General features: G+C 38.4%; 2 protein-coding genes across 16 annotated transcripts in view; one reads left to right on the plus strand and one right to left on the minus strand.

Annotated features, from left to right (window-relative positions):
- The window catches only part of LOC122355837 (bifunctional heparan sulfate N-deacetylase/N-sulfotransferase 2-like), a 55,836-nt gene extending 40,567 nt beyond the window's left edge, over positions 1 to 15,269 (plus strand). The window contains 17 exon segments of the mRNA XM_043254400.1: positions 3,873 to 4,712; positions 4,714 to 5,134; positions 5,137 to 5,288; positions 7,001 to 7,088; positions 7,184 to 7,338; positions 7,436 to 7,625; positions 8,924 to 9,048; positions 9,151 to 9,298; positions 9,301 to 9,332; positions 9,736 to 9,832; positions 10,093 to 10,216; positions 10,856 to 11,027; positions 11,418 to 11,588; positions 12,775 to 12,884; positions 13,071 to 13,125; positions 13,127 to 13,174; positions 13,995 to 15,269. Of these exon segments, the coding sequence (XP_043110335.1) occupies positions 4,257 to 4,712; positions 4,714 to 5,134; positions 5,137 to 5,288; positions 7,001 to 7,088; positions 7,184 to 7,338; positions 7,436 to 7,625; positions 8,924 to 9,048; positions 9,151 to 9,298; positions 9,301 to 9,332; positions 9,736 to 9,832; positions 10,093 to 10,216; positions 10,856 to 11,027; positions 11,418 to 11,588; positions 12,775 to 12,884; positions 13,071 to 13,125; positions 13,127 to 13,174; positions 13,995 to 14,120 (2,670 nt within the window). The 5' untranslated portion in view covers positions 3,873 to 4,256 and the 3' untranslated portion in view covers positions 14,121 to 15,269.
- Positions 15,270 to 17,210: 1,941 nt separating this feature from the next.
- Positions 17,211 to 23,191, minus strand: part of camk2g1 (calcium/calmodulin-dependent protein kinase (CaM kinase) II gamma 1) — a 63,780-nt gene continuing 57,799 nt past the window's right edge. For 9 of the 15 annotated variants that reach the window (XM_043253044.1, XM_043253042.1, XM_043253045.1 and 6 more), the window contains 4 exons: positions 21,525 to 21,600; positions 21,158 to 21,252; positions 20,790 to 21,036; positions 17,211 to 19,786 (listed from right to left, as the gene is read on the minus strand). In XM_043253044.1, the coding sequence (XP_043108979.1) occupies positions 20,804 to 21,036; positions 21,158 to 21,252; positions 21,525 to 21,600 (404 nt within the window). In that variant the 3' untranslated portion in view covers positions 17,211 to 19,786; positions 20,790 to 20,803. Of the gene's footprint in view, positions 19,787 to 20,789; positions 21,037 to 21,157; positions 21,253 to 21,524; positions 21,601 to 22,548; positions 22,693 to 23,191 lie in introns of all 15 variants that reach the window. The other 6 variants (XM_043253043.1, XM_043253041.1, XM_043253040.1 and 3 more) reach the window with 1 other exon arrangement.

Raw genomic sequence — 23,191 nt, forward strand, 5'->3', positions numbered from 1 at the left:
TCTCTCAGCTCTCTGCAGCTCATCATTTCCAAAAGAAGCCCTTCATCATGTTAAGAGTGTCTATGTGTGTGAATTGCCGGTATAAGGCAGCATTAGCTTGGGTCCAGATGAAAACACGCTCTTGACAGGGATTGGTGAATATCAGCTCTTGAGGTGCTGGCAGATGTTTTTTTTTTACGTGGCGGTCAGATTACTGTGTATGTGAAGAAAATCTGACTGAGCCTGGTCGACTCCTGCTAAAGCCAGGTTAATGTCAACATCAAACGGCACTCGCAACCCATATTTCAAGGTGAAACCGGATATTCGAAATAAAAATCAAAATGTCCTTCAAATACATTTTACTCTTTATGTACCCACGGCTACAGTCTTATTCCATCTGGTTGGCACATTTATCTTATACAGTATGTGATAGTATCTATGAATACATGCCGTTTCTTATAAACATCTCACAACAGTTATCTTACTGTAGATTACCTAATTCTACTTACTCACTTTTACATTATCACTTTATCTCTTGCTAAATCTTTTCCTTTCTCACACTTTTGGAAGTCTGGTGATGAATAACCTAACTAATGGAGACCTATTTAACTCTAATATTCCACTGTTAAATATTTATCAGTAGTTAATGAGAGCAGTTATCTCTGCTTTTTAGAAGATAGAGAGATAGAAGATTAAACTTCCTTGTTCTGTAACGTTTGCCATCTGCTCTTTTTTCCTGCTCTTGTCCGTCAAACTTGCTTAACAACAGTTTTTTTTTTCTCTATTGTAATATGCTGCCATTTATCCTTCTGATTCAACAAACCCATTTTTCTAAATGGCTGTTTGTGTTTGTATTTAAACTTAGACCAGCAGAGGCTCTTTAAAATGGCTTTTGTCTCTTTTAGTGATTGTGTAGACTATTGTGTGCCTCCAGGTAATGCATGCAGTTGGACCTATTGGTTAGTATCCATCTTCTCATATTTTGTCCTCTCACTCTTTTATGAAAAAAAAATTGGAAAAACTGAATTTAAAAATACTGCATGTAGTTTTAATAGTGTGCATTGATAATACAAACATGTACTGTGCAATACAATACCATTTTTTAAAAATAAGACGATATACATACTTTTAAATTATACAAATATTTCAAAATTCACTTGTTGTATATAATTTTATTAAAGCAAAATGCCCTACAGCTTTCCCCAGCTCAAGCAGTGGAGTATGGTATTAGCAATGCCAAGTTAATCTTTTTAATTGCCTGAGAAAACAAGAACTGCTAAAATATGTTCCTTGAATGCGATGTAAATCACTTTCTGCCAAATGCGAAAATGTAAATGCAAAAAAATATGCACAGTATAGTGTAGTCTCTCTTTTTCTAGCAGCATAGCTTGTAACCTTATTTCTAACATGCCTCAAGATTTTATGAATGGCTTTTCAGTTCATCAGTTAAGTGACTCGTCTCATTAATACTCAGATGCAATTGTATAAATCACAGCTCTAGTGGCTCTTGCTGAATTCATTGTCCTTATGTTACCTGGAGATCAAGTATCAGCCAGAGGGCACGTGACACTTTGTCTTTGTATAAAGCCAGTAAGACATTCCACAGTCATTGGTTTCCAGCAGTCATAAAGAACAGTGTCCCATAGAGCTGTTCTCCTGTTGGCCAGACACATTGGCAGAGTAGAAATGCTATTGGCCAGGGTAGTGATTTCATAGAGGAAAGAAAGTAACCGTAAGTCAACACTTAAGTCAAACGGAATATGTGTGGCGAATCATTCAAAGTGTTTCCGAGTGCTGTGGGAAGAGAGTGCTCTAAGGACTCTTGCAGAATGTCATCTGCTTATGCGTGTCGTGACGCTGGCGGCCTCAGGCACCCCTCTCGGGGTGAACTGATTCTGCCCTTCTGCGTTAGACTCTGTAGAGCTGCCTTACAAAGCTCTCGCTCCACGCTGTGGTCACAGGCTGCACTGCTCCTGTTCAAATCATCTCCAAAAGCCTCTTTGACCAGACTCTGACTAGTACAACAAAAGATTACATATGAAGTAAAGAAACATCCTCAGATAAGGCATCAGCATTGTGGTGCATTTTATTGCCGTCATGTTCTGTATTAAAGTTATTCTTGGCAACTGGAAAGATCCATTTACATGCTATAATGTAATATAAAACTGCTAAGTCAGCTTATGTTTTATCTCTGAAATTCTTCATGCTCAGCCATTCTGAGATTAATCATTGAAACTGGATCTCTGGTGCAGAAACGGCTTCACATCCAAAGCTTGTTCTGCACTTTTTAACTAATAAAGGCATTGAGAAAATTTTAAGCCATTACTTAATGGAAGCTTAATGCAGTGTGTCAAACTTAATCATTTTCCCTGTGCCTCTTGAATAGAGGCGACGAAAATAACATTTCATGTGTTTTTAGCTCATTCAAATGAAGGTAATGCTAGCAAAGGTTACTATTGCAGCATTAAAGGTGATAATGCCAGTGGCAGAGTGACTTGTTTGGTTGTCGCTTGGCCTACTTAGCGAGAACTCCCATTTCTCATGGCGTCAGGTTTCTCTACAGGTGCAATTTAGATTGACCAAATGTAATCACATGATATTGAGGACACTACTTAGCTTATGGTAAACGGACCATGTCCTATACTAACATTTACACTTGACGCTCTCTGCCTTTGTGTACATATCCACTATCACTGTTGTACTTTTCCAGTTGCACCTGAAAGACAATATTGAGGGAGCATGACTAAGAGATGGCATAGGGTGGAGTTATTTTTGGGATCCCTGGGAAAAGGTCTCATGTACATGGTAAGGGAGATTTGATTATGGGTACATGGAGTGTTAATGGGGCAGGGGTGTGTTTTTGTGAGTATGTGTATGAGTGTGTGTGTCATCTAATGGAAAAATCAGCAGATGGCTTGTCTACATTACTCTCTCTGTGGAGATACTGTGGGCCCCTTCTTTTCTGTGTTGGCCCCTGGGATGGGGAGAGGCTGGAATTTCGACCTGGAGTTTCAGAGGTTAGGAGAGTGCATGGTACGGTTCAGATAGCAACATGACTCCAGACTTAATTCCCACGTTTATTTTGTGACTCTGTATGTGAGTGTTTATGTACTGGGTGGATTACCTTTTTATTTTATTCTCATGAGTATATACCTAGAGCTTAGACATTGTAAAAATGTCTTGTCTTAATATCATTAAAGGATTAGTTTACCCCCCCAAAAATTATGTCATCAATGAGTGTGTTTACATACAAATCTTAAACTCATGCTTTAATAATCTGACAGTTTGTAAGGTCATACATGGATTAAATTAATTAAACAGTGCTGTTTTATCATGCTGAGCATGTCATATTTTATGGTTCACAGCCTATTCTTAGAAAAAAATTTTTGTTGTTTCATTCCAAATGTTGTTCTAAAGCAGCGTGGCACTTTATCCATGGAACACAAACTGAAATTTCAAATAATGTATTATTGCATTTTTTTTTTTTTATTGTAAAACACTTGGTACATGGTTACAGAGAAGATCTGGGAATCATAAACTAAACAACTATGGACTTGCAGGTATTTTGATCACAACAAAGAAGCATGTGCCTTATGGCTAGAAGATCCGTGGCAAATGAAAGCTATCTGTTCTAAAATCTTAAAATTCCAATCATATTTGATATCCTCGACTGGATGGAATCATTATTTGTGGCTTAAAAGGATGAATCTGTACTCATCACGCATTACTGTCTCTGACAGCCCAAAATCTGGCTATGACTTTTGACAACAAGTGTCAAAAATCTGGGCAAAAGTTGTGCATTGTATTCCGGTCTTATAGTATGCAGGCTTTTTTCTGGTATTTCTAACCGTGTAATTTTTTTTGTTTTTCCCCCATCCTTATTTTTCTTTCAGGATGGACAGGAGGTTCTGCTAGAAAACATTTCTCTCATGCTTTGATTGTTCAAGCGGATACATGAAGTGGCAGAAGGTTTCAAGCCAAAGGAGCAACATCCAAAATAACAAACAAATGAGCTGTCTTTTCACGTGATGCCTCCAGCTACTTTCCTATAGGCTTGATATATGGATGAGAAGAGTACCATACAAAAAAAGAGACACCGGAGCGGCGATTTCGTCGCAGGCTATGGGGGCCATGGTGACCTAGAGTCAATAGTCGTTTCCTGGCAGGTCAACTTGTTTCCAGTTTAATCCCTGCTTGCTCTCTTTGTCTTCTACCTCCCCACCAGAGTGAGGCGCCACCCTCTCTCTGTTTCTGCCACCCACTTGGCCGAGACAGCTATGGCTGGAGTGAGAAAGTTGGCACGAGTAGTCAGGCACCAGGGTCTCCACCGCCTGATCTTTGCACTCATCCTTTTCTGTCTACTCTCCATGGCCTACTTGGCTTATCACGTTAGTGCTGGACCCAAGATCAAGGAGGCCCCTGTGCCATTACCGCTGGGGGACTGTGTAGCTACATCTGTAGTTGGTGGTGGACAAAGGACTCCACTGTTCCTGCCATCACAGGTCAGCCAACGGCGACAGTCAGCGAGAACAGCAGATACCTCTCGGACAGAGCCCGTGGTGTTACTCTTTGTGGAAAGCATCTACTCCCAACTTGGACAAGAGATTGTAGCCATTTTAGAGTCAAGCCGCTTTCATTACCGCACTGAAATTGCACCGGAAGGGGGACATGCCCCTTTAGCTTGGCGAGGTCGTGGCCGATACACACTTATCGTCTATGAGAATCTGCTCAAGTCACGTCAACTTGGACTCATGGAACCGCCAGTTACTGGATAAATACTGCCAAGACTATGGAGTGGGAATCATTGGCTTCTATCGGGCAAATGAAAACTCCCCATCCAGTGCTCAGCTTAGAGGCTTCCCTCTCTTCTTGCGATCAAACATGCCACTTTGGGATTACAAAGTCAACCCTGCTGCACCCTTGCTCTACATCACCAAACCTAATGAGCTGGAACCTGGTCCTTTACCTGCGGACAACTGGACCACTTTCCTGTCCAACCACAGCACTTATGAGCCTGTACTGTTAGCTAGCCCCAGACCAGCTGAACCCAATCAGCTCCCGACACACTCACACCAACAGAGAGCTCTGCTGGCTACGGTTATGCAAGACCTAGGTCTTCACGATGGGATCCAACGGGTGTTCTTTGGAGGTAGCCTGTCTTTTGGCTGCACAAGCTGCTGTTCGTGGATGCTGTGGGTTATTTAACTGGCAGAAGGCTCAGCCTCTCGTTGGACAGATTTTTGCTTGTTGACGTGGATGACATCTTTGTTGGGAAGGAGGGGACACGCATGAAAGTGGCAGATGTTGAGGTACTCGCCAAGTGTAATTCAATTTACTTTGACTTTTCAGGATGTTTTGTTAGACATACTGTGTTTGCTAAGACTAGCACCACTGCTACTGTTAGTCAAATTAAGTGACAGGGCTGTATGATTTGGAGAAAAGAGCAAAATCCCAATTTTTTATTAAAATGATGTGATATGCATTTTTTAAGCTTGAGGTGCTTTGATTATATATGAACATATGAACAAAAACAATATGAAAATTGTATATTTTTCTATTTCACTGTAAAATAATATAGTTCATAAAATATATTTTATGCACTTCTAAAATTACAATCAATCCGCACAGACAATCAGAGTTCAGACAGTCATTTCTAGTGACTGTAATATCATGGAGACTTGTGGGCGGCTGTTTTGACTTCAGTCAATGTGCAACCACTTAGCAACTGCCCGGATCACCCTAGCAACAGGCAAAACCAAACTGAACATCTTAACAACCAACATTTACATTTTTATGAGGAACAAAAAAAAAACGTGTTTGTTGGTATGAAATCATCAGTATTTGGGGTTGAAAGGGAATCAGACATCAGTCAAACCTGACCCAGTTTGTCTTCCATAAAAGGTATCTTTTGTTTGAATAATCCAAACTCTTTATTCTCAGAGCTTCTCTCCGACGGCCGTTGCACTCCCAGAGCTCCCCCATGACTGAATTGAAGCTAATGAATTAGCACACTTAATACGGATCAGGGAGATGTATTCTCTCTGCCGTTGTTTGTAGAGAGCCATGATTATTGTGCGAGAGGGAGAGCTTGTTTGTAATGCAGTGGAGCATGGTGTTCGTCGTCTTTCACCATCTCTCTCTCTCTCCCATCTCCTGAGAGTCAAAGAAGGCTCTCGCTGAAGGCTAGCATGGGGCTAATTAGACTGGCTCACTTTTTAATTTGAGCAGATAAGTTCTCATAGGGGGTTCTGTGTGGCCCACCACACCAAACGCAATGTCATGCCTGAGGTTTTTGGTTTCCCATTTCTCTCTTTTTCCATTGCTTTTTTCCCCCCTGGTAAGAGCTATGATTTTTCATCTTTTGTTCTATCCTTATTATTTCTTTTCACCTTTTATCTTCCTTGCCTTTCTTGTCTCTGCAAGATCTGCCCTCTTTTATCTACCTCTTCTCCAACCTGCATCTGTATAATATCAAAATAATATACTTGATATAACTAGGGCTGCCGGTATTGCTGGTAGACAGTGTGATGGAAGAAATGTCAACCTAAAACCTTTATACAATGCTAGATATATTTGTGCGGCTATCAGAAACAACTTTGTTTTTACACTTGGGAAAGCAAAACACTGAATAATGCAAAAATAGAGTGCAAAATGTTTCCGGATGAGGAAGAACCTGAATATAAATATAATATAATATCTAGCTGCTTACTGTTGTTTGTGTTTAATCTGCAATATTAATACAGAAATGAAGTATTGTAAATGTGACTGATTTATCTAATCAGAGTTTAAAGCTTATCCAAATTAGGTTTTAAAAGATTGTAGATACAGTGAATAAAACCTTCTTTAACTTTTAGCTAAAACAACTGTTCTGCAGGATATCATCACTGTGACTCATATTGCGATATAACATTAATTCCACCCACCCTTAGTTGTAACCTAAAGTGGCCTAAAGAGTCATCGTCTGTTATTTAGATTATGTATACTTGTGCCAGCTGAGATGTTTTATCTCCGTCCTCTCTAGGCACTGCTTCACACACAAAACAAACTCCGTTCTCTGGTCCCTAATTTCACCTTCAACCTGGGATTCTCTGGCAAGTTTTTTCATACAGGTACGATAAAATTGATGGTTGTGCAAGTTATAGAGATAAAACCATCTCCACCTCCACACGCTCGCTTATCGTCTCTTTCTGGTCTTGTTCTTCAGGTACAGATGAAGAAGATGAGGGTGACGACACACTGCTTCGGCACCGACAGGAGTTCTGGTGGTTCCCGCACATGTGGAGTCACATGCAGCCTCATCTCTTCCACAACGTCAGCGTACTCGCGGAACAGATGAGACTTAACAAACAGTTTGCACAGGTTATAATCTGCCCTGATACGTGCCAAATAACGTGCTGTGTAACTCTCGATTCTGGTGCACGATACTGAAAAGGTTTTATCTTTCTTTCTCTTTCAGGAGCATGGTATCCCCACAGACATGGGTTACGCTGTAGCCCCCCATCACTCAGGTGTGTACCCTGTGCACAGTCAGCTTTATGAGGCCTGGAAAAACGTATGGGGCATCAAGGTGACCAGCACAGAAGAGTATCCTCATCTCAGGCCTGCCCGCTATCGCAGAGGCTTCATACACAACGGCATACAGGTGGAAACTGAAGTGCAATTACTTTCAGTCAACCATGTGTCTCCCGGGGCATTTACATAAGATGTTTGGGTGCATTCTAGTGTCTGGGAGAACTAGACTAAACGCAACAAAATGTAGCACAGGATGCATGCTATTTTTAACTTGATGCAATGCTTATGGTGCAAAATGCTCAAGAATTGTGCAGTGCAGCGGATAAAGACATTCACGTGGCTCAGCAGAGGTGCTTTTAAAGGAGATTAATTTAAAGACGTGTGTAATTGCTGTCTAACAGCTAACGCATGCAGTACACTGTCAACAATGGCAGGTATTAATGTGTCAATTATAAATTGTAACAGCCTTTTGGCGATGCTGACGCACCTTTATTCAGAGCAAATATGTTTGGTATCTTTCCCTGCATTGAAAATCTTTTTAAAACGAATGGCTAATGTTTCAATAAGGCCGAATTTGTTTATTCCAAAAAATACAGTAATATTTTGAATTATTACTATTATTTAAAAATGTACCTAAAATAAATGTATTCATATAATATCAAAGCTGAATTTTTGGAGCCATTAATACTGCTGTGTCACAAATCCTTCCAAAAAACGTTTGGCCAGTAGTATATAAACTGATGTATTTTACGTTAACAAACAATGTACTATAAATTTGATAAATTAACATCAACCTAGATTAATAGTTTTGTAAAAATGTTTAATTTTTAGTGCACAACAATACACACAATACTAATGAACCATTATCTTATAATTAATTAATTTTAACAAATCAAACATTATTGTAAAGTTATTAAAATGCGATCCGGGACCACAAAAGCAGTCGTAAGGTAATTTTTTTGTAAGACTGATATTTATACATCACATCAAAGCTGAATAAATAAGCTTCCCATTGACGTGTGCTTTGTTAGGATAAGACAACATAAGACAATACAGCTGTTTAAAAATCTGGAATCCGAGGATGCAAAAAAAAATCGAAATATTAAGAAAAACAACTTTAAAGTTGCCCAAATGAAATGATTAACAACATATTACGTAACTTTTTTTATATACTTATGTTAGGAAATTTTCTAAATTTCTTCATGGAACATGATCTTTACTTAACACCCTAATGATTCTTGTCATAAAAGAAAAATCTATCATTTTAACCCATACTGTTGTTGGCTATTGCTGCTAATATACCCATGCAACTTATGACTGGGTCAGGGTCACAAAAAGCATTCATATTTCCCATGAAATAAAAGTGCTGTCGTTTCTGTTGTGAAATGTGTGATCTGGCTAGCAAGTTGTGCTTGGCTTTGTGTATCAGGTTCTTCCCGGCAGACCTGTGGGCTTTTCACACATACCATCTTCTACAAAGATTATCCAGGAGGCCCTCAGGAGCTGGACAAGAGCATTCGCGGTGGAGAGCTGTTTCTTACAGTGCTGCTCAATCCTGTTAGTGTCGCACCCACAAAGACACACTGGCCCAGCCAACACCTCAAATAATGGCGTAACGTTACAAACGTTGTCTTTGTCCTTGTCTTCTCCCATGGGTAGGTCAGTATATTCATGACTCACCTGTCAAACTACGGCAATGACCGACTGGGCCTGTACACCTTTGAGTCACTGGTGAGGTTTGTGCAGTGCTGGACTCACCTGCGCCTGCAGACTCTGCCTCCAGTCCGCCTCGCTCAGAAATACTTCCAGATTTTCCTGATGAGAGAGACCCCTTGTGGCAGGTTTGTGAAATTACATAGTCGTGCGTAAAACTGGGTAAACCTCATAAAGGCTGCCAAAGATGATCTTATTTTACCCCAAAATCAATCATCAGTAATAATCATATTAAATGCTATAATAAAATGTAATTATTTTGCATGTCGTAAATATATTAGTTAACATTATTCTCAAGGATTTAACATTTTTAAGTAAGAAAGTTTCATTTAGCTAAGCTTTGTTTTGTTTGAAATTAATTTAGAATTTTTTTCCCCACATGCTTTGGTAAGAGAATAATTGTCAGTCTGCCTGTAGATCCCCTGTTGCATGGTTGGGTAACAAACACGAAAACATGTTACAAGTGATTTATATCAGTCTCATATTAATTTATGCTCACATTATACTTACAAATACTCCCTTGTTAAACAGAACCCGTGTCATGACAAGAGACACAAAGACATCTGGTCCAAAGAGAAGACCTGTGACAGACTACCTAAGTTTATAGTGATTGGCCCTCAGAAGACCGGTAAAAAAATCCTTTTTATGATTATTATTATATTTTTTTAAGTTAGATAAGTATTCTATTTTGAACACTATATGCCTGTGAGATTGTAACAGAAGCATGTACCCATGTTCTCATTAAAACCATTAGAGACTAATATACATTTTAATAATGTAGTAGAACACTTCTGTACCATACACAAGTCACAGAACACAGAGCATTTCCTAGAAATGTAATATTTGATCAAAACAGCTTGATGCAGTGGTGCCATGCTCTTTTTGCAGGTACCACCGCGCTTCACTCGTTTCTTGCCCTTCACCCTGCCATTACCAGCAGCTTCCCCAGCCCCGTCACCTTTGAGGAGGTGCAGTTCTTCAGCGGACCAAACTACCAGCGTGGCATTGACTGGTAACCATGGAAACCCCATCCATATCTCATTTTCTAGTTTTCAAATGAAATACACATTTTTGTAAAGCTTTACTCACATCACACAATCAAAATACATTTTTCATCATGCTAAATGCAGAAATTTAATATTCTAGTATATTGTGTCTGTTACATGATTATTATCAATGCTTAAAATTTGGATGAGAAGTGGATGAGAAGAGATAAAAGTTATTAGACTTTCTGTTTTGCATGGTAAATGTTAATTGAAGGACAGAAGGACCCATTGATGGATTTTTAATTTTTTTTACACTCCTCAAAAAAAATTAACATGTTTAAAGTTATAAGAATGTAATGACACCAAAGCACCAAAATGAGTCAAATGTCAAACATTGTGAATTTATGTGGATGTAGTAAAACACCCACAGATTTAGCAGAAAACATCTGGGTCATGTTTGTCTGTCAGTGGTACAATTCTGATCTTGAAATCGGGATAAGACATAAAATAATGCGTTTAGGGTGATTCATAGCGTACATGTGAAAATCTTTGAAGTCAAAAACATGTATTAAATTTCATTCAGCAAATATTATGCAATACATTGTTATTCATATTGGATTTCTGTTTCGCGTGAGAAGTGTTAATTCTGTCTGTGTGTCTCTCAGGTACATGGATTTTTTCCCTGTACCCTCAAATGTGAGCACAGACTTCCTGTTTGAGAAGAGCGCAAACTACTTTGACACTGAAGTTGCTCAAGAGAGCAGCCGCCCTTTACCAAGAGCCAAAATCATCTCCATACTCATCAACCCTGCCGACCGGGCGTATTCATGGTACCAGGTGCGTTTGTGTAGTTTAGCTGGTTAGCTGGCATTTTTTGGGGAGAGTCTCTCAGTTTTTATCCAAATTATCTTAGATTGCGTCCTGAGGACAAACTAAGCTTTTACGGTTTTGGAACGACATGATGGTAAGTGGTTGAAAAAATGTTCATTTTTGGGGTGGAGTGACCCTCTTAACTTATTATTTCTGTTGCAAATGGAAAAAAAAACTAAACAAAAATAGGATTTACAAAACACAGTAGATTTCAGATGATCAGGATTCCTGCACCAACCAGTCAACTGCCATTGAGATGAAGAGCAGTGCTAATGGAGAGCATTTTACAAATATGATCAACTTCCTCTACAGCAACGCATCCGATAAAAAAATCATTTCACTTCTGTCACTCTCTAGCATCAGAGGGCTCATCAGGACCCTGTGGCGCTAAACTACACGTTTCATGAGGTGATCTCTGCAGGGCCGTCGTCCCCCGCAGCTCTGCTGTCTCTGCACCGCCGCTGCCTGCAGCCTGGAGCCTACAGCAGCCATCTGGAGCGCTGGTTACACCACTACCAGCCCAGTCAGGTACACACACACACACACACACACACACACACACACACACACACACACACACACACACACACACACACACACACACACACACACACACACACAGACAGAGACAGACACAGACACAGCAGACTTCTGGTACTTGTTACACTACTGTTAACCTAGCCAGGTGTGCACACAAAAGATCTTTCTCTTAAAAGAACTCTTATTATCTAAGTCTGCAGCTTTGACATGCTGTCATTTAACTAACCTTAATTTCGGTGATGGATGCTGATTGGTTAAGAGCGTTCTAAACACGCTTAAATAATAGCAGCTAAGACACACTACATAGCTGGATACTGTCTTTATCATTATAAGGCACTCATAAAAGCTGCTAAAAAAACTGCTCGTTTAATGACAAATAGTGCAAAAGAAATATTTTTACATTGTTTCTAACCATTCAATATTTTAGAGCTTGGCATAAATAAAACATATTCAAAAGTGGGGTTGGTTAAGATTTGTAATGTTTTTGAAATGTCTTATGCTCACCAAACCTGCATTTATTTGACCCAAAATACAAAACACACACACATATAGTGCAATACTATTTCAATTGAAAAGAAAGAGCTTCAATATATTTAAAAACTGTAATTATTCCTGTGATAATGAGGCAGATTTGTTCAAAATAGCAGCAATTATTATAGACAACAGTGTCATTTGAACCTTTTTCAACACGCCAGTTGTGCTGCAAAATACTTTTTTGACATGATTCTTTGATGAATGAAAAAAAAGTCTAAAGAATAGCATTTGTTTACAGTTTTAATATTTTGTAATATTATAAATGTCTTTACTGTCATACTTGGTGAATGAAAAAAAAAAAACTTTCCTAAAACGTGTAAAAAATGAAATGCATATAGATTTAAAGGATGTTATTCATTTATTGGTCTTTTACGGGTCTAGATTTTTACAGGATTTAGATTTTGATTTGAAATTGTCTTCTTGAAGCTCCCTTGTTAGACCAAATGCATCAAGTTGTTAGTGGTCTGGTTATTAGTTGTGTAAACACTAATCAGCTAAAAATAACCAGGAATATTCAGACCTGTAAATAGTGCACCCTCACGGCTTCAGAGCGCTCCAAGTGAAAATCAGCCCATACCGGTGTTGAGCTGCTTCAGTGTGTGTGTGTGTGTGTGTGACGTGTGTTTTATCCTGTGAACAGCTGCTGATCGTGGACGGCGTTCAGCTGCGCTCCAGTCCTGCTCAGGTGATGGATGGCATTCAGAAATTCCTCGGCGTCACACCTTACTTCAACTACACACAGGCGCTGACGTACGAGCTCTCATTATTACTGTACACCCAGTTTCCAAGAGCACTTAGATTTAAGTATAGAAAAATACAGTCTAGTTCTTTATCACATATATGTCTTTTTATAAATAAATGAAAGAATTTCATTGGATTAGATACAAAATAGTAGTCTTATTGGAGATGTAACTAGTTCCTGCTCTTTATTTAAAGGTTTGACGAGAGTAAAGGTTTCTGGTGTCAGAAAGTGGAGGCAGGACGTACTCAGCTGTCTGGGAAAGAGCAAAGGAAGGAAGTATCCAGAAATGAGCCTGGAGGTACGACTCACTTCTCTACATCACAGCTCCAGTTAAGAAGATAAGATGGATATACCGCGACCGAACAAAAATAGGCATCACGTTTCAGTTATAGCCAGCGAAGTTTTGCTCTCTGTAATTGGTTGAGAGCACTGACGGAACGGAAAGCATAAGATCTATTTTGAGAGGCAGTTTGATATCAAGTGCGAATAAAGCATTATATTTTGAAAGCAACTTAAATTAAATCACCGAGTGCTGATCAGAGCGTGTTGCAGCACTTGGTCACATTATTCTCACGGTGGTGTAGTGTGTAGATGCTCAAAAAATTCCTGGCTGATCATTAATATTCATTCAGTATATTTGTTGTTTGATGCATGTTGTGCTTTGTGCGTAGAAGCCCTTATCTGCTACATACTTGGCAAAAAAGTCATAATCGACATGAAAAGTTATAGAAATAAAAAGGAAATTATGAGCTAAAAAGTATAATTATGACATGTTAAGATGATTAGTTTTTACAAAAACTGTAGTATGAAATCGTTTTTAAACCTTTTGTCTTAAATTTATCATCAGTCTGTTTTCTCAGAATGTCATTTGTTCTGAGATAAATTATATAGTCAAAATAATAATTCTGATAATTCTCATTTTAATCAAATGATACCATCAAAAAAATCAAAAAGATTTTTTTAGAATTTTGACAATTTCTAAACTGACATTTAAAAAAAAAAATGACAAGATAAACATTTTTGGTGTCATCGTCTTTATTTCTAAGAATCGACTTCTCATAATTTTGAATATCCATAAATGTATGGGTAACGCACGTTTCATCTTTCCCTCTGTCCAGTCGATGGTGTTTCTGTCGGAGTATTACCGTGAGCAGAACGTGGAGTTACTCAGGATGTTGAAACGTCTGGGTCAGCCTCTGCCCATTTGGCTCAGAGATGAACTGCACAACGCCAGCTGGAGCTGATCAGAAGCAGCATAAGGAGAACCACGGCAGAACCCTGCTCCACACAGGAGAACTCAGGGCCCCCGTGCGGCAGGAGCCAAAAGAGGACCGACCCCTCTCGCCCTCCATACTCCGCACAGGCTCTGATGGTATAGACGAGCCGATCACGCTGTCAGTCTGAACCAAGCCCTCAGAGTCACGGGAGAAGCCCTCAATCTGATTATGGGAACTTGTAGTGGACGTTCACGGATTCAAAGGCATGGAAATGGCAGCGACCCGATTGGACAGCTTTAAAAAAGACTCCTAGAGTGGTTGAACTGGATGTTTTGAAATGCAAATATAGTCTTCTAGGAAGAGAGGGAATCGCACAGAACCTCTAGGAGCATTTTGTGGAAATACCCATGAAAGGAAGGGACTATGAGAGGATTATTTAAATTTTATTCTCAAAAGTCTTTAACTCTGCTAAGCAGAGAAGTATTTAAATATGTGTCTCATGAATTTATTGCCATCTCGCTGCTGCCTTTCTCAAAACAGTTGCTGTTGAGGTGATTTCTGTTTGACGTCAAAAAACATTGTGCGGCCCAAGCAGCTGTAAAGACGACGAGGTGGCCACTTTTTAATTTAATGATCCGGACAAGTGTTTCTTTATTAAAATTTTTTTTTTTTTTTAATCCCTGCATTATTATTCAAAAGTTTGGGGTTGGTAAGATTTGTTATTTTTCAAAAAGAAGGCTCTTAAGCTCACCAAGGCTGCATTTATTTGAGCAAAAATACAAAAAAAAAAAAAAAAAAACTAGAATATAACGTTATCTTAGCAACATTCAAAATGGAACCTCTGGAATCTTCAGTATGGAATTATTGCCAGCCAGTCCAGACGATTTCATCAACAATGTTCTATGATAATACGTTTGAACTAGGATTTGGAACCGTCTGATATCAGTGCAGAACCAAAGCAAAACTGTTTTTATACGTGCCAAACTAAATAGCACCTGGAAAACCTTTTTTATATGGCCCATATGACAACTACGTTATACTGTACTGAGTGAATGTGCATTGTGTATGTGTAGCAACAGTTGGATACATAAGAATCAACAGTAACGTGATCCCAAGTCATGTCTGGTGTTCAGTTCAAGTACACACATATTGGGAAATAAAGGCACAGAATGGAGACCGGCATCTCATTTTTCTTTTCTTCAAGTGTAAAGTGAGGTGAACTAGAGGGGTGAGTATCTTATCTGTGTTCCTGCAGTCTACTTTATCAGCTGAGAGGAAGAGTAGAGAGAGTTTGATTAATCACCGCTCAGAAACGAGAGACTCGCCCTCCATTTGAGAGCTTTGGGGCCCAGCCGCTCGAATGCAGGAAACAAAGCCCTTAAATAAGACTTGCTCAGGTCCACTGGGAGTCACCACAGACAGTACACTGTGTGCTGGAGGAGAGAAGGAAAAATAAATGGTGTGCACTTCTATAAAGTGCCTATGTATCTGAATGCAGACACGCGCTATTGATGCAGCAAACGCTGCTTGTTTTAAACCATTACTGCGCTAGTGTATCTTACAGTTGGATAAAGCTATAAGCTGCTTCTATATTTCATTGCTTTTACCATGAAGGCACATGTGCATGTACGACATGGCCGTTTCAAACAAAGCCTAGCTCTAATTCACAGTACATTAAACATAAGCACAGGTCATACACAACCAGAACACGAATGAGGTTTCAAAGCTATATTATTTGTAAGTCTTCTTACATTAAGAACATCGCACTAAAGATTCTGAGGTGCATTCAGTAGTTCTTCAGCTAACGTTACGCTGCAGTGCCATCTATTGACGCACGATCGTCTCGGTTTCATCTATAATTTAGAGTGCGCTCAACAATTCAGTTACCTGCTGTCGGGTTTTAACTGATAGCATGATTCACAAGAGTTTATGTAATAACATGCAAAATGTTCATATAAAGTTTTTTTTGTTTTTTTTTTTAAGTTTCATAACATTTTAGCCTTTAAATAAAAAAGAAGGTAATGTCAAAATTATAAAAATAAATGATATTTTATCTGCTCCATTAATAATTCTGGATAGTAGGTCAAAATTGTTTAAAGATCCATATTAAGCTTGTTTTTCCATCAACTTGTCAAATATTACGGCAAGGCAAAAAAAAAACAAAAAAACTCCGTCTGAATGTAAATTTAATTCTGTAAAGCCACCAGGTGCCACTTATAGAACTGCAGAAATACAGCTGTTTTATAAGAACTTAACATTATTGTATGTTTATTTATAAAACATACTTTCCTTTTAGTCATGCTTTACATCTAAGGTGTTTTCCAATCGCACAAAATTAGTTTTTTGAGCTTAGATATAGTCCGGGTGCAGTATAATATATTTCAACTAGATTCAATTTCAATTCGTTTCCAGTGCAGTAATTTTTGACCAGGAATACAACAAACATGACTTTTCCAGGACCATTTAACCTTTTGAATCATATGCATGGATTTTTTTTTTTTTTGGTTTGGTAAAGTGGCAACACCTTTACCAAATTTTGCACCATTCTACATAATTTTGTAAAATTTAAAAAAAAAAAAAAAAAAAAAAGGAATCAAAAAGGGGGGAAATAAAGCTGAAAATCACGATAATGTTAATGCATACAACATTTTAAATCAGCATATGAACAAAATTACAAAACAGGTTACATTTTCCATTGTAATAATGTGCACAAATTAATCTCACACAATATCAGTGACATGCATCAAGCACATACAGTAAATGTTCGTTTTATGCTGACTTTTACATTTGCACAAAGAAAACCCAGAATCGGTTGCAGAAATGCTATTTTTATTAAATACTTTCCAGATCAAGTTTCAATAATAACAAAGCTATGATGAAGACCTACTAACATTCAGACAAACACTTGATAGTTGTCATTTCATGGTTTTATTAAATGTATGATCATGCAAAAATCCAGCATCCATGTTTAAACTCCGAGTATATACGAAGCCCAATAGTATACCATTACAATGCAATAGATTTACTTAGAATGAGGGGAGCATACCAAGCAGAGGCTTTAGTTTTATATATATATATATATATATATATATATATATATATATATATATATATATATATATATATATATATATATATATATATATATATATATATATGTTTATATAGTTTTTTTTGTTTTGTTTTTTACTATTTTCTACTTTTTTATCATTTTTAATATGGAACATCACTTATAATTCCCAATGGAGTGATTTTTATGTCGAGATGCAAATACTATGAGATTTTTTTTTTTCCCTTTTTTTTATTAAGTAAACACAGACAGTGGAAAAAAAAATATTTACCAAGAAAAGTATACATGCATATTCGCCGGTTTATTTAAACTGCTTGTTTGATTTCTCCTGTCATTGGACGGGTGGGCCAGAAGACACATACTCGCCGTCTGGCCCAGGATTCAGACCGAGCTTTCAGGGGTTGAATATTTATGTCGCTAAATCTAAAATCTAAATCTACCAGCAAGTGACTCCTCGTAGCCATCTCAATCCTTTTCATTTTCATGGAGCTGAAGATGGCAATCATGTAAAAGGATGTATTTAAGTAAAAATAAAAAAATAATAATAAAAAGTGTAATCTAGTTTGGCCAGGCAAGGCAGCAGTTCCCCATAGCACAAACAAAGGAAAAAGAAAACAGCGATTAAAAAAAAAAACCCAAAATGCAAGAAACAAGCACGAGACACAAAACGGACATCGTCACATATAATCTGACAGCATCACTACCATTGTTGTAAAGGTGATAAACGCGCACACACTTACACACGTGCGGAGGTATAGTCCTGATATGTCACGAAGCCCAGCACACGGTGAGCATGTGCCAACACTACATGTATTTACAGACCCATACAAAAGACTGATGTGTTCCAAGGAAACGGGGTGTTTTTTTCCACACGGAATATATTGCCTCAAACGAAACTATACTAAAATCTACCTAAAGACAAAACCATAGCAGTGATGAAAAGCATTCGTGCAACTACAGATGAACTTAAGAGATTAATCACTCGTGACGCTCAAACCCTCACTTCTAAGGAACATTAAAACTGAGTTTAAATAGTCAGTGCCATAAAACCTGCGTAATATAGTTGGTGGTGAATCTAACAAACCACTGCGACTCGTAATCGTACGAACATTAAAACCGTGATTTTAAACAACAGAACTATGGCGACTTTGGATCTTCCCCCACGCGCTCCTCGTGATCGGATGAACTAAACGACATGTATTTACAGAGCACGTTCGCCCCCCGTCACCGACGTGAACCACGACTACGACGACACTAAGAACAAGGTGAGTTAGACACTTTCCGACGTTACTAAAACAACTGAGTACTTTTACAATGCAGCTGTGTGGGTGGAAGAAAGGACGGCGAGATTGAAAGGAGACTTAATCACAACATACCAGACTACCGAAGCTATTTCACCATGATGTAGTTTGTAAAAAGGACCAGTCCTCCTTTTAGCTCAGCTTTAGTTCGCCGAGTTGGGAAACCGGAGTGAAGTTCATGTCTTGATTATCACAGTATGCCTTGCAGCGGTTTGTCGCTAACGTGTCCTAACAAAAACAGTAAGAGCGAATCTACTGGTCGGTGTTCAGTTGCGTGCTGTTCACTTGGGCTTTCCTTGTGTTAAACTAAACGAGGGATAGGATCTATACAAGTTTCGCTCGCACACGCGCACCCACACAAACACATCGAGCGTGGTCAGGAACGACATCTTCCCCCTAAACCTGGATGGCGAGAGTTTTTATCTCCTTTAAATATCTCTGTATATCTTTACATGTTTATTTAGATTAACTTAAAAAATAAAATAGTCTTAAATTTTTTTTTTTACTGAACACAAAATACTTGTGTTATGTCAGTCCAAGAAAAGAAAAACCCCCAAGGAAAATTAAGAGTTCCACATTAACATAAGAGATTACTAAAAAAAACCTGGGCCGCACAAACCTTCTCTTAGACCCGGGTTACATAAAAAGCCAACACCAAACAGAAACACTCCTTAAAAAGACTAAAAACTACACTTTGGTTCTTTTTTCTGATATGAAGAACTTCTGAACATTTTCACTGCCTTGCTCTTGGATTAGTTGACCCATTCCCATAATTGATTTTGTGTCCAAAAATTTGCAAAGTATACAAGAAGGACTGTGATGACAAACCTGTAAACTTTAGCATTCTTTGGGCGCAAGTCCATTTTGTAATTTTCGTTTTTGTAAGTTGAAGCCCACCCCCACCCTCCCAACTCCCGCCTTGGTTTACCTACATAAATGCTTTTCAAACTTGATTGTAGCTTCTGGTTCAGCTAGTGATTTTTACAATATACAGTATATTTATGAATTCATAGATCAGTACTTACAACACCTTCTGAACATCTTTAACGGGCAAAAGAAGATGGTTCCATGGGAAAAGGACAAAACAGCACCCCATGTGGGCGTCAGATACATGCACCGTCCCTTGGGCGGGGCCACAGCCGCGGCCAGCTCCCGTTGGTCAAAGATTGGACAGGATAGGTGGTGTTGACAGTTGAACTGGATGTTGTCAGAGTTCCTCACTGGTGTGTCTGTAACTTTAAGAGCTGTCATCCAGCTGGCCTTCACGTGCCCGTCCAGCCACAAAGAAGAAACATTCCCATTATCTTGAGAATCCAGGTTAGCTGGAAAAAAATATTGCAAAAATAATGTTTCTGTGAAATAACAAATGTGCGATGTCAGTTTTACTGCATACAGTCGCCACAAATTGGTGTTTGCAACCAGTTTTACTCCCCTAACTATCAGCATCTCTGTTTAAGGTTTGATGACGTTACCGAAATTTCTGGAAAGTATTGCAAGCAAAAAAAGTGTCAAAGGGTGTAGCGATGTAATCTCATATAAAAGTGACTTTCACAACAAGCAGATTTCTGTTGGTTAATTCCGCAAAGGCATCAAATTGAATGCATTCCAAAATCTTTATAGGCAAATTGTTATGTAATTATAACACGCACTATATTAATTTAAAAAAAAAAAAAATGAATTTCTTTTGAAATTACTGGATTTTGTCCACAAAAACTCACAGGACAACTATAAATTGTTCCTTTATATAAAAAAACAAGTATTCAATTCATACAAGTATCAATTGATATAAATTATATATAAAATTAAGCTATTAAGTGATTAGATTCTATAAAATGCCATTTTAGGAAAATGAGCTTACATGCAGTGTGTAACAGCTTTCAGAGCACGAAAACATCATGCAAAGTTTTAAAGCTGAAAGTGCATTGTGTATAAAGTTATTGTTTCTCAAAAGAAAGAGTCGACTCTGAATCACTGAAATGAGTAGTTTTTAAAAAGGAGACCCAAGCTGTTTCATGTTGATGTCATAAAACGTTAGCATATTGCCCATCCACATCCACGGTCTAAATGAAAATGCAAATTTCTTCATCTTTTGGAGCAGTAAAATGAGCAGTTTCCCTGGTAACGCTGTACACGAAGCAGCACTGTGCTCACAAATGCTGCTTTATCAGACATTACAGCCATGATGAATTGAAAATGAGACCAATCGCTGCAGATTAGCATTAGCATAGTACGTTACCTCTACGGTAACCTTTTAATTTTGTTTTTTTAATTCTGATGTTAAATATCTTTCTGAGAAACGTAGGCGTGCTAAAGGAGTGTTCTTACCTGTCCTGTACGGTTCACTGTAAGGGGGCGGCTGGAGCCCCTGAGCAGTGGAAGTGGACATTCAGCCACTTGCTATCACGGCGGTGCCACACGCGCGTCTCCTCCGACTGACAGCTACGTGGACGGCCCTGGCTGTCGATGTACTGTGTCAGCCGGATATAAGCAATGCAGGCAGCATCCTCCCCGATGAGATGAACATGAGGATTGAGGATAGTGGTGTGCACAGGCTTGTTGTTCTTACTCAACACTGAAAGAAATCAAACGCACGGATTGCATCTGAATACAGATATGCTGACGGGCAAAGCATGTAACATGTGAATATTTCTATAATGGTAAAACAACTATATGAATAGTTAAACATGACTGACAGTGCTCAAAGTAGAACTTGTGGAAGTCCATGCCCTCAACCAGGTTCCCCAGAGCTTCAGGCTCAAAAGAGGTCAGACCAGGGTCACAGATTCTTCTGTGGTACGCAAGAAGATGAAAACAGTGTTCATATAACCAGAAATAATCATATAGCATTAAATATAATCAAAAAGTAATGATAATTTAATTTCAAAGTGAACATACAATATTCTATGGGTCAGTCTGGGACTTCAGTTTGTTCAGGACAACATTTAATAGGACTGTTTGTTCATTCGAATACAAAATCCTTACACATTCACACAATGACCTACAATTTTCTCTCGGTCTTGTTACAAACGAGCTGAAGCAAGGCAGGTGGGCTGTACTTACGTGTATGCTTCAAAGTCTCCATTGTTCACAGCCTCGATCAACTGCTCCGTGATCTTTATAATCTCCTGCTTACGAGCTACTCGGACAGGACATGTGAGAGATGAGGGGATGATGGAGAGAAAGGGAATGAAGTGATAAAAAAGAAAAGCGTAGTTAATAAGCAGCGTACGTTATGTTCACAGAGCAGATACATGCGAGTACGTAATATTAAGGCCTACTGACACCGAGATTAAAAGTGCCAAACAATTCATGATGCAAATTTGTCAGTCTGTGAAACAGTACACACACCTGAATAAAAATAAAAAATGCTGATGATGCCAGTTGTGGTCACATGACCCAAAATCATGTATCTTATTAGTTGGCAAGTTTTGGTGCAATTACTAGTTTACAAATAGGAATTACAAACTCTACTCCAAAGCATTCATTGTGCATTTCTAGGACACGAATAATGCAAGGAGGAATATGTTTTATCACAATAATTAATAAAAATATTTTTAAAAAGCCAAATTCATAATTAATAAATGTTATCCATCTCTCTCCTAGCTACAATAAATTGTATTGTATGCCTTTTATTAATTAGTCTTGCATTATTGATTAATTGAGAAATGGCTGCAATTATTGAAAATGAATCTTATAGTAAGAAATACTTTACTATAAATACAGTAATTCTTACATGAAATGAACACACCTTTTTTCCAACAGAGAAAAAAAAGTGACTATAGAGAGGGTGGATTTTCTCACATTGCATGATGGGGTCAGTAGAAATGCATTAATTTCAAATTGAATGTACAGTATACAGTGAAAGTTGAGCTTGATGTGAATAGGCCTTTGTAAATGTGAGTGAGAATATGCATTTGGCTTAATATGTTCTCCATTACAAAACAACTAAAAATCCACCCGACAAGTCACAACCTCGACTAACACGATATCAACCGCCCACTGTGACGTTCTATTAGTATGAAGAATTTGATTCCCTGTTGATATCCTCTGTGTGTGTGTGTCCTGGTCTACCCCACACACTTACACTGAGCTGCGGACCCACTCGCCGTGATACCACCGACCCCATGGGCTGAGGCACAGGGGCCAGAATGAGTGCGCTCTAACTCTGGACATGAGGCATGTTCTGAACTGTTCCATGCCAAGCGCTTAACGTCATGCACGGGGACGGCTGCAACACACAACGCAGCACACGCAACACAGGTGATGATGCATGCAGAAAGACAGAGGAACGCATGAACACACTGAGTATGAAGAACAGCATCTGAGCCCAAAATGAAAACTCATCACATACTCAACCACATTTTTCAAACTCATACTGTATTTTTTCTTCTTAAGAAAAAAGGAGATTATTTATGCAGCTCTTTTTCATACTATAAAATTACATGATGGATGTTCAGCTGCAAAATGTATCATAAAAGTGGTTTATATGACTTGCATAGTATATTAAACAGCTTTTAAGATTTTGCAGCCGTCACATTTTAATGAAAATGAGCAATGTGGACATTCAGCTAAATTTCTGAGTAAATGATAGAGTTTCAACTTTTTAGGGTGAATGGCATGGTTCCTTTGTTGTACTTCATAAACAGTGTTACTATGTACATAAAGAGATGGAATTTAAAAGAATGGAAAAGACTTAAAAGGAAATCTGATGTTCAAAACAAGTCAAA

This window comes from Puntigrus tetrazona, chromosome 12, assembly GCF_018831695.1.
Source record: "Puntigrus tetrazona isolate hp1 chromosome 12, ASM1883169v1, whole genome shotgun sequence".
NCBI classification, from domain to species: Eukaryota; Metazoa; Chordata; class Actinopteri; order Cypriniformes; family Cyprinidae; genus Puntigrus; species Puntigrus tetrazona.